Source organism: Chamaea fasciata, unplaced genomic scaffold (assembly GCF_029207755.1).
Source record: "Chamaea fasciata isolate MVZ Bird 193981 ecotype frontalis unplaced genomic scaffold, bChaFas1.0.hap1 SCAF_19, whole genome shotgun sequence".
Lineage (NCBI taxonomy): Eukaryota > Metazoa > Chordata > Aves > Passeriformes > Sylviidae > Chamaea > Chamaea fasciata.
In genome coordinates, this window is record NW_027094104.1 from 6,313,604 (window position 1) to 6,325,000 (window position 11,397).

At 44.0% G+C, this 11,397-nt stretch overlaps 2 protein-coding genes across 6 annotated transcripts in view; one reads left to right on the forward strand and one right to left on the reverse strand.

Moving 5' to 3' along the window:
* Positions 1-2,522: 2,522 nt before the first annotated feature.
* Positions 2,523-9,267, forward strand: LOC136299228 (ankyrin repeat domain-containing protein 40-like). 2 transcript variants are annotated; one of them, XM_066200641.1, is made up of 5 exons: positions 2,523-2,789; positions 3,330-3,478; positions 4,985-5,470; positions 5,952-6,127; positions 6,655-9,267. In XM_066200641.1, the coding sequence occupies exons 1-5, from the start codon at positions 2,656-2,658 to the stop codon at positions 6,796-6,798; spliced, it is 1,089 nt and encodes a 362-aa protein (XP_066056738.1). In that variant the 5' UTR covers positions 2,523-2,655; the 3' UTR covers positions 6,799-9,267. The 2 variants fall into 2 exon arrangements, with proteins under 2 accessions (XP_066056738.1, XP_066056739.1); XM_066200642.1 differs by having other exon boundaries at positions 4,988-5,470.
* Positions 9,268-10,676: 1,409 nt separating this feature from the next.
* LUC7L3 (LUC7 like 3 pre-mRNA splicing factor) overlaps positions 10,677-11,397 on the reverse strand; it is a 19,252-nt gene continuing 18,531 nt past the window's right edge. For all 4 annotated transcript variants that reach the window (XR_010723483.1, XM_066200796.1, XM_066200795.1 and 1 more), the window contains one exon: positions 10,677-11,189. Coding sequence is in view for 1 of the 4 variants with exons in the window: in XM_066200796.1 (XP_066056893.1) it covers positions 11,177-11,189 (13 nt within the window). In the remaining 3 variants the exon portion in view is untranslated. The remainder of the gene's footprint in view (positions 11,190-11,397) is intronic.

Sequence of the window (11,397 nt, forward strand, 5' to 3'; positions counted from 1 at the left end):
AGAGTAGGATACTCATCCCAGGAGAGCGTGAGAGAGAGCATCTCAGTGCATCACCCGCCGGCTTCAAGTCCTTAAAAGCCCTGTGTGGCTTTGGGAGAGGAGCTCAAGTAGAGGGGAAAAACAAAACAAACAAACAAACCAAACTAAACCAAACCAAACCACCCCCCCCCCAAAAAAACCCCCAAAAACAATAACACAAAAAACAAAACAAACAAACAAAAAACCCCCCAAAAAACCAACACAAAAAGCCCACAACCCCCCCAGAAAGCAGCTCCCTGCACTGGGTTTCCCTGCGCTTGTGTGGAAATGTTGCATAATGTCCCTTTGCACCACACGGAGCTTTGAAATCTGCAGGATCAAAGCTGTATGGAGATACTACGGATGTGCCAAGACAAATTTAAAGCCATTTCACAATTACAGCCAAGACGCACAAAGCCACAGCCCGGGCTCCTCTCGCTGTTCCACTGTGACATCTAGTGGCAGTGGCACTGAAGAACGCCACAGGAATGGTGGTCCTGGTTTTAGGCCTGTCCCTGCACCCGCCTCCTGAGTAGCTTTTCCCCATCCGAGAGTTGTCTTGTATTATTTTGGAAAAAGCTCTTTTGCCACTAATCCTATTGGATTTCTACAGTTCTAAAAAAATCAGGATTTAAAGCTTTCCCAGTGTGCAAGAGGGCATCCTGCTTCCTAGAACATATCACAAGATCTCCACTAGTGTGTGCCTTGTCTTTGTTTTACGGCTTTATGGCACAGACATTGAAAAAAGACAAAAAGGATAGTGGGTTAAAGAGTGATCATTTAAGATGCTTTTACTGAAAAAGCAAATGAGTTAAAACACAAATATTCAGGTCACAGCAGTGTCGAGTTGAGGGCTGGTCTTCCAGGTCTCTAGGGTTTGAATTTGCAGTTGTCATCAAAGTAAATCTTGTTTGCAAACCATTCTCCAAATCCAGTTGTTTTTTTGTTTGTTGAGTCTTTTGGTAGCAGCTGGGCAAATTTTTTTGTTCAGTCTGTTGCATGGGATCAAAAGCATGTGATCTGGTGTGAAAAACTTGCTACTGAGTCACCGTGTAACCTTTGTCATAGTACTTCAAAATGTCACTGCTTGCTTCTTCCTCCTGCTTTCATGAGGGTGGTTTGCAGGGCTTCTTCTCTCTTAGAGAAACATTTAGCCTGTGGGCCTCTGCCTCTCCTGACTGATTAAAAGGAAGATGAGTGTTTGTGCTTTGAAGGCTTCATTTATATGGAGAGATATTCAGGAGCTGTTTGGATGGTAATGGTGCAGGCATTGTCTTCACCTAATGGCCACAACTACCAGAGAAGGAACAGCAGAGCAAAGCAACAGCAACCCAAGTCCTAAATTAAATGGTAGATTAAATATAATGTCACTAATAAATGTAACCAGTAAAAGAGAGGCAATGAAATAAAAAAAAACAGCTTAGTGAAAATTTCTCTTTGGTGGCAGACACTGATGCCAAAACAGAAAGCCTGGAGTTAAATGAGCTCCCCAACACATGCTGCAGTGATTTAATTAAGAGTGTGAGCAACACACTGGAGAGGGAAGGGCTGGGAACTGGGGGTGCCAGGGCTGGAAGTGTCTGGGGAAACCCGTGGATTTGAACCCATCCTTGTAGTCCTTTCCCAGCCCACGGCAGCCTCACAGCTCTGGGAAAGGAGCCAGGCTGCTGGTTAAAAAAACACTCTAAAAAGGGCAAGGCCACTGTGATAGATGATGGGTTGGACTCAAAGAACTTGGAGGTCTTTTCCAACCTAAATAATTCTATTATATGCTTTTGCTGCCAGGCAGTTTTTACCTGCAGCTTTTCTCCTCTTCCCAGGAGCTCTCTCCCCTCAAGCCCCCACACAGGGTTCTGGATGTCAGGTGAGGGTAGGATGAACCCATCAGAGTAAACACCCCAGTCTTGGATTTTCACCCTGTCCCAGCGTCTGCGGGATGGGACACTGAATGACAGAATCATTGGGGTCGGAAAGGACCCCGGGAGATCACCCAGTCCCAGACCTCTGCTAAGGCAGAGTCACCTGGAGCAGGTGACACAAGAATGTGCCCAGGTGGGTTTGGAATGTCTCTCTTTGGAATGTGAAAGACTCCGCAGCCTCCCTGGGCAGCTGTTCCAGAGCTCTATCACCCTTAATGAAAAGGAGTTCTTCCTAATGTTGAGGTGGAACATTTTGTGTTTCCGTTTATGGTCACTGCCCCTCGTCCTGTCGCTGGGGGCACCAATAAAGAGTTTGAAAGCATCCTCTGACACTCCTTGGATATATTTAAATGCATTGGTGAGATCCCCTCTCAGTCTTCTCCAGACCAAACAGGCCCAGCTCCCGCAGTGTCTGTGCATCAGAGAGATGCTCCAGACCCCTCCTCATCTTTGTGGCCTTCGCTGGACCCTCTCCAGCAGCTCCTCGTTTTCCCTGCGCTGAGGAGCCCAGAACCGGACACAGAACTCCGGGACAAGGCCGTTCCCTGCCCGGGGCAGCGCCAGCGCTTCCCTCCCTCCCCGGGCTCAAGATGGCGGCGGCCGTGAGGGCCGGAGCGGGCCCCGGGGCGGGCAGCGCTCGGCTCCGCCGCGCTGAGGCCGCCCGGCCCCTCCCGACGGGCTCCGGAGCGGCGGGGAGGGGCCGCGGCCGGAGCCGGCCATGAGCGGCGCGGCGGAGGCGCGGGAGCTGGAGGAGCGGCTGCGAGAGGCGGCGGCCCTGGGGGACGTGACGGAGGTGCGGCGGCTGCTGGGCGCGGGGGCGAACATCGACTCCCGCAACGAGATCAATGGCTGGTGAGGGGCGGCGTGGCGCAGGGTCCCGGCGCTGCGGGGGGCGAGGGGTGGGCCGGGGTCGCTGCGGGGCCCGGCTCTTCCCCCGCTGCCCTTCTTAGCGGCGGTGTTCGGGGTGGTTGGGCTCGGGGCTCACCCCAACCCATCATCAGGCGCGGGGTCAGGCAGCTAGTCCGGGGACGCAGCTCTTGTTTCCTAGTTTTCGCGTTTGCAAAGACAGAAAAGCTCATCTTGGGAGGCACGGAGATTTACGGCTAAAGAGGATCACGATAAAAGCAGGTCGCCCTCCTTTCACCTGTCACTGCGTGTTTGCTCAAGGTTCCAGTCCAGTCGCTTGTGTGGGACAGTAGGTGGGAGTCACTCTGCAAGGCAAAGGAAGGCCCTGCGCTGCACAACTGACTGATTCAGAACTTTAAAAAGTGCCGCAATGAAGGAAACTTTATTCCCAGTTACCACTTTACACTTAAGTCGGGTGAAGCAGGACGAGGCTCATGAGAAGGAGCAGGGGCAATGAATCCCAACCCTTGTGCTTCCTTCCCGCAGGACGTGTCTGCACTGGGCCTGTAAGCGGAACCATGTCCAAGTGGTGTCCTGCCTGCTGGAGGCTGGTGCAGACAAGCAGGTCCTCACTGCTAAGGGAGAGCTGCCGGCACAGCTAACGTCAAAACCGGACATCCGCAGGATTTTGGGAGGTACCATTCCAATTTTATAAGTAATCTAGAATTCTTGGTCTAAACGCTAAAATGTTTTTATTGCTTTTATCTGAGGCAGTAATAGGCAAAACCTTGGCTAGGACCATTGTATCTCATGAGATAGCTCTGATTTATACCTGGAATTCATATTTGGGCAAACAGACATGGGGATTTCAGGTAGGAAGGTCTTGTGTTCTGAGCTGTGTCACCAAGAAGTGAAGAGCTGTATGCTTTGGAAAGTGTGCTGCTGCACTCCTGTTTGCTGTCATTAAGCTAAAGCAGGCGTGCAGGCTGCAAATAGGGGCTTTCACAATTGTACAATTTGCTGTGGTCTGACCATGATCAGTATTACAAATCCCCTCAAAACAACTTTATCACTCAGGAAGTTGTGCCTTCTGAGCACCTTGTTATAGTGTGACTTGCTGGTACGGTTAATTTTTGCCCTGTAGTTCTGCCATCTTGCACTTTACATATGCCCAGCAAACCCAGTTAGATGTGTGTGACACTCCTGAACAAGTGCCATCAGCATCTAGGTACTGTGCTCCAGATTAAAATTCTAAAGTGCTTTACCTTTGGACATGTGCTGTCTTCTGCAATTGCACTTAAATTGCTCTCTACAATGATCTGATCTTACATCAAACAGTGCAGGGTTATCCTTCACAAGGTTGCAGCTAAATCATGACTCAGGTCCCAACAATTAGGCCTGAAGGAATGGCATGTTCTTACATTATACTTTTGCCTTCCTTTAGGCAAGGTGCTCATCTCTTGGGCCTAGTTTGTGGCAAACGACTCACCTGTTTTTGACATCTAAAATGTCAAGCACATGTGGATGAACTCTGTTCACAGTCGTCTTATTTTACTGTCTGTTAAGCTTTCCTGTGTTTTCTGGGGAAGAAATGTATCTCTTACCTTCTCTCCTAGTTTTTATTCTGGGAGTGTGGTATCATTGAGCAGATCTTTCTGAACTGCGTTGACATCGCTATTTATGTTCTGTAATCCTCAGGCAGAAATGTCTGTCACTGCAGTGCTTTTATGCAAGAGTTGAGTTTGTTTGGGTATTACAGCAAGTAGTCACTTCCCTGAAGAAATACTCGGTTGAATTTGCTGCCCTAAGTCATAATAAACTATTTACAGCAGTGCTATTAAAAACATTTTAAAAGGACATTCAGTAAAGTACTGGTCATTCAGTTCATTTGAAAGTGCTGGAGTAACACTGCTAGAAATGATGTGTCTTTCAAAGGTTATTTTTTCCTCCCACTTTGTTTTTACCAAACAGAATATACTGGAGACATTTATAGGTTTTTCTTTCACTTTATAGCTACTGGCCTCCAAGTTGTTACGTGCTTCTTAAACATTAGTGTCATTCTTTGATGACATTGGAATGTGATGTAGTTTCAACACACAGTAGGAAAACTAATTATATTCAAAATAAGAAAGATCTGTCCAGTAACATGATGGGTTTTTTTCTCTCTCCATCCCCTACCCCTCATTTTTGAACTTCATCAGTAGAGGAACAAACTGAATGTCACGGAATGAAGGATTTAAATTTACCTATTGTTGCCAACTACTTGGCCAACCCACCATTCCCTAACGTTTACACTGAAGAAAGCATTCCAGGCAGCGTGGCAGAATCCCAGAATGAAAGTGCTTCCATCTCTTCTGCTTCCCAGAATGAAACTAGCCCTGGTCCATCAGCAACTCAGGCTGAAAGCATCTGCACGCCCGTGTCATGCAGCAGTGAGACTCCCCCAGCACTGGATGCTGCAGCCAGGCCACCCCCTGTGCCCACCATCGCCGCAGCCTCAGCGTGTGCCAGCCCAGGGCTGTCCTACAGCCCTGGCTGCCCCCTGGTCACAGCCCCCAGCCTGGGGCTCTGCTCCCCGGGAGCGCCCGGCCAGGCTGTGCCTCTGCAGCCAGACACCTCCCCCAGCGGCTCTGCACCCACCTTCCAGCCCTTCTTCTTCACTGGAACATTACCGTATAATGTGCAAGGTAAAGAGGCACCATGTCTCCTAGTTCTGTTACAGTTACTGGGTGAACAATGAAATTATCATTTCACTTCAGACTCCAGTAGAACAGAGATGTTGAATTCTGTGGCCAAAAGTGCCTTGAACTTTCTTCTCAGGTAAGTAAAATGTCTGTTATACCGTATTTTAACCACGGTAATACTTTGTGGAAAAAAGGGAAAGATCAGTCCGTGTAACATGAAAAATTAAAATACCCTCTACCTTTGCATCAAATGCAGCTCTGGCATTCAGTAATGACTTCGTGACTGGATGGATCAGTTTCAACAGTGTTAACATGGTTCTCTTGTTTTTGCTGGAAGCTTCCGTTTGCTGCACAGTATTTCTTAGTGAGATCACAGGGGTTGTGTTAAAAAACCTGAATTCAGAAGATAATGGTAAATACTGTAGTGTTAGGTTTCAGCTGGTTGTCTTTTCTGTTGTTAACCCTTTAACTGTTTCTCTGTCAGAACTTGTGCTCAAGGTCAGAGTCCAGAATCTGAGAGAGAATGACTTCATTGAGATTGAACTGGACAGACAAGAATTGACCTATCAAGATCTGCTCAGAGTGAGCTGCTGTGAACTGGGTGTTAATCCAGAGCAAGTAGAGAAGATCAGAAAATTACCCAATACACTTGTAAGAAAGGTAAGAATAGAAACGAGAGATTAACTTGACTTTGCAGACATGAGAGAAGGTAAAAAGATTGGCAAAACGTCACCTTTGTTAAATAAAAACTGACTTTAACTGACACATTCAGAGGGACATCGGACCTTTCTTAAGACTTCATCCTAACATGTTTAAAAATATTCTGGCATATGAACAATTTAAAGATATGCTGTTAAAAAATGAATCTGTTCTTCCCTTCCAAAAATATATATTCCGGAGGTCTGTAAATGAAAGTGGTCACAACTCTTGGTTAAGTGACATGCACAAATACAGCCAAATCATGAGATTGAAGGGGAAGAAAAAGTTTGAGGAGAAAAACCAAACAAGCAAACCTGCTACACTTTTAATGAGTATATGCTGGTAGGATTTTTTTTTTTCATACTTTATTGTTATTATTGGGTGTGATATCCCTAGAATTTTAGTTTTTACTTCCTGTAGTAACTTTATAAATAATACCAACCAGTTATGTTTAGGAATAATATATTTTCCTGTCTGTTCTTTACAAGGACAAGGATGTCGCCAGACTTCAGGACTTCCAAGAGCTGGAGTTGGTCCTTGTGAGAAGTGACAGCTCTCCTTTCCGGAATGCTGCGGCCGCACTGACGGAGCGGCCGTGCTACAACAGCAGAGCGTCCAAGCTGACCTACTGACTCTGGGAGCTGCCTCTGCACTGTGAACACTTGGCAGTGACACGTGCTGCCTTTGGAAGGCACTGACTTAACTGTGTGTAAAACCTTAAGTTATTATTAGGGTGACTATTTTAACTAATATTTTATATTTTATAATTAATATCCTATTTGCTTTTATTTTTTTACTTGATACAGTGTTCAGCCAAGGGATATCTCATTGGTTTAGTACTATCACATGCTTCCAGTATATTTCAAGGAAGTTTATTGGTTGTATCTGGCAGCAGAGGGCATGAAAGATGTAATTATTGATATGAAAATTATGTCAAGTGCACCCACTCTGACCAAGTAAGACTCGGAGAAATTCAGGAAATTGTGTGTCTCCATGTGTATATATGTATTTTAAAGTTCATTTAATTTAATGAGACACACAATGAATAGTTGCTCTCTAAAAATGTCAGCTTGCAAGTCCTCAATCTCTTGCCCCTCACAAACACTCATCACAAACAAGATGGGTTGTCTAGAGATACTTAATGCTCAGAAGTGGCAAGAGAAACCCATTTACTGGGCTGAAAATAAGTGGAATAAGCATGACCATATTTAAATGTTTATTTCCCCTGTGAGAATATTGTACCTCCACCAAAAAACCAGAAACGCCTCTCGTAAATGTTCCTTAATTAAGTCTCAATCAAGCTGAAGTGCCCTTTCAAGAGAAAGCCCTTGTTTCAGGAGATGGGGAGGAGACCCCTATCTGTGTCCGTGGTTTTTACTTTCTGACCAATGTGAGCCTGTGCATTATTCCCACCAGGTGTCAGTATTGTTCAGACAGGAAGGTTCTTTCTGGCCCGCCCTCATACACCAGTTCCAAGGGGGGTGGTGGTTTCTGCTGTGTGAGGAGCAGCACAGCAGTGTCCTCATGAGAGATCACAGCTGGAAGGAACACAGCGTGCTTTTATGAGCCACTAGATGGGTAACACACCACGAGCAAGTAACTAATTTGTAACTTTACATCATGCAGAGTCTACTGTCACTGTTACATAGCCTTGTTTTAGCCAGGTGAGTACTGAAAGGGCTGAATGCCTCCAGGTGCTTTCAACTTGTTTTTTTTTTCCTCTTCTTTGTGGGGAGTGAAAAAACCCAACCCCGGTTAAGCTACTGACTGTTTAACTTGCATTTAAGCAAGCCAGTAATGAAAAAATTTACCTGGGGGTTAAAGTATTTAAGTCACAGCATTGCTGGAGTATAAACAGCCTGAAGCTTTTCCAGATCAACATGGCAGCCTGGAAAGTTACACTTTTGGAGGCTGTTTTCTTTTTTACCCAAAAAAAAAAAAAAGGCTAACTTTTGCACCATAAACCTTAACTGGGTCCTGAGGCGGTGGAGGGGTGAGGGACTTACTTCTTCTGCATGAGCTGCTTTTTCTCCCCCAACCCCAAACTGTATTGATTTTTTTTCCATCTCCGCTTTATGAAGTTCCACTAGTGCAGAGTTTCTGCACAGTTGGTGCTGTGTTTGTTGTTGGTCTGGACTGCAATGTTGACAGTCAACCTATAGTACAGCGCCGTGTTCTGGTAGAAGCAGCATGGCTGCCACCCTCCCTGTGTCCTGCTTTACCCAGAAGACTCCCTCAAGCTGCTGCACACCAGAAACACAGAAACCCCTTCTGCCAGCAGAGGAGATGCTTGATTCTTGGCTCAGGATTTCACCAGGTTACTTAGGCTTAAAATTATTGCTTACTGCAGTCAAAATAATTATTTTCTCCATTCACATCACCTCAACCCTGCTAACTTCCTATTCTCAATCCTGGTTTCTTTCTCCAGCCAGGAGCTGAACTACTTTAATGCCAGATTCAGCTGCTGGGAAGCTCAAGACTGTGACACAGTATGAAGTGAAACTTCTTAACTAAGGGTCCTGCTTTGTTGTTTTTGTAGGACAGCAAAGAAGGTTTTATTTTAACAATTGTGTATTTATCCTTCCAGCATAGCTTGGAGGCTAACTCAGATTATGTGCAATAAGTGTCTGAAAAACAGTAGTGGTTAAATGGCTCAAAATTAATTAAGAGTATTTAATTTCTTTCCAGTTCCTTTACTTAGGAAGTCAGTGTAAGGACTGTCTCCACTAATTACTGAGCATTCTGCTAGAGGGCAGCTGGTTTAAAAAGCTTTATTTCCTCTAGTTTCCATCAACAATAACAGTTCATGTGTTAAGACTTAAACTCTTCTCATAATATGACTGTAATAACAGTAAATCTATGCATTCAGAGAAGTATTTTTGTATGTTTTATGCAGTTTGATAAACTCTAAGGCACACTAGTTATGTTAACTGGTTTTTGTTGGGCTTTTCCTGTGAACAATAAACTGTTGGAATGACAATTGAGATTAAGTTTACAGAATTTACTGTTCTTCAAAGGACGACTTTTGTTTGCACTACAAACTTGTACTGAACTGACATTGCTACTCTTCACTTATATTAAAGTATCAGTCATTTCCAGTACCTTGATCTCTTCCTTTTTCAGGGTGGGGGTAGTAAAGAAGATTACTCTAGAGTGGACAGGACACTTAGAAATTTAACGCAACTTTGAAAAATCATAGGCCAGTACATTTTTAACATCTAACTGTCAGGCTGTCAAAACCAGTGTGGAGAAAGCATGTAAGAGGTGCTTACTGAAATTAGCTACTTGCCTTCTGCCTAGCAATTTTAGAAAATCTGGGATGGTATTTATCCTGGGCTTGAGCTCTGAAGATACTTCTCACAAAGGTGAATCTGTGTGGAGATGTCTGTACAGTCAAATCTGGAGGCAGAAAGGCACCGTGTTTCCTACACTCTGCAAAACAGAATTTTCCTTCATCTTCAAAGCATTAAAGACTCCCCTATGATACATGTCAGAATCCGAATCCCAGGCTAATCTACAAGGTAGCCCATTTTATCATTTTTACTTTTGCAAAGTAAGGGGAAATGCAAATCCTGTAACAAGTGCGTGCAGTGGAAGGTGCAAGACAAACATTTTCACCGCTGAAAGAAGGAACACATTCAGGAAGAGGCTGAGTCCCGTCTCACAACTTCCAAAAGGAGCAGGTGTGCATCCAGTGTCTCGGATTAGCATTTAGCTACAGTTTCACTTTAATTTTTTCCAAAAACACCACCACACCCACTCTCCATCCCCTGTGCCCCTGCACCTTGTGTCTGCTTTACAACAAAAAAAGTCAAAAAAGGAACATGCTGTCTGCATGTGTTATCAAAACCTAGCACTACTGTGCAGAGGGACCAAGATGCAGATTCCTCCCAAGTGCACTTCCACCCAGAGACCACACACAGGTCACACAAATCAGCACAAGTTACAATGGTGTTCTGTCCATGTCTGACTTTGGTTACAAATACAGTCATGGCCTGAATACTAATGGCAAGATAATGCTCTGTTTAAAGAATGTAAATTCATTGTCTTACAGCCACAGCGCTGACTAGTACACACTGCAGTTCTTTTCCAACAAGAATCACTTCTGCTTGCATTACAGCTTCACAGGGAAGCCTGAGGCACATCTCCCTGCCTGTGTGTCTGTTCTGACCAACTGCACACGGTTGCTAATGAATATCCCAAACCAATATGCAATGCAAATATGAAGCAGTCTGAACGCCAGTCTCAGCAGTGGCATCACTCTAAACATGCTGTCAAAGTTGAACAGTTTTCTAGAGTTAATACCTGCAATTTTATTTCAAGATTTCTGTAGTTTCTAAACCAACTGCAGCAAAAGGCATTTTTTGGGGAGACATTGAACCCAACAACATCTAACTGCTGCAAAAGTAAGCCTGAAATTAAATCCTGATGGTACCAAAAAAACCCAAACCCACAAACAGCACGGAATAACTAAGCATCCAAATTAATGAACTAAGCTTGAAGACATGAGTAATTTATTCGGAAAAAAGCTTATTTAATATTAAATGTTCAATAACAGAGACAATCAAATTTGTAACAGAAATTCAAAGATACTTTATTTCCATTTCTCATATATCAAGAAGCTAGGAACTGCTTAGTTGTAAAAATGGGATTCATTTTAGTTCGATTCACACAAATACTAAACATTTATTCTTGTGTTTTAAAGTCCAAGAATGAAAACTTGCAATTAAACACTGAGCAAGCCATGTGTTCAGGTTATGTTGGTTTCTTATCTTAAAAAGTCTTAAAGAAAAAAAAAAAAAGGATACAGGACTTATATTCTCAGTAGCATATGTGCTATTATCAACACATCTTTCTGAACTCTGGGAGGAAACACCAGTCCTGAATTAAATTTTATAAAAAAAAATTCTAACTCAACTTTATATTTTTCTACGCCACTACAGCTTTCTTTCACCTCATTTTAAAGCAGATCTTCAGTATAAGCTGTCTTCCACTGTCTTCGCTGACTCTTCATGTAGTAGTCCTATAATGCAAAATTTTGGGAGAACAGACGATTAGACAGCATTAGGAGCATTTTGTTCACCATTCCTATACACTCACCCAGTTGTTAGCTGTCATCTTTACTCTACAAAAACATCACCATTGAACATGACTGCCTTTAGAAGCAATGACGTAGCATTAATGGTTTAATATCAACATTAAATGTTTAAGAGTTCCTAGGATACATAATG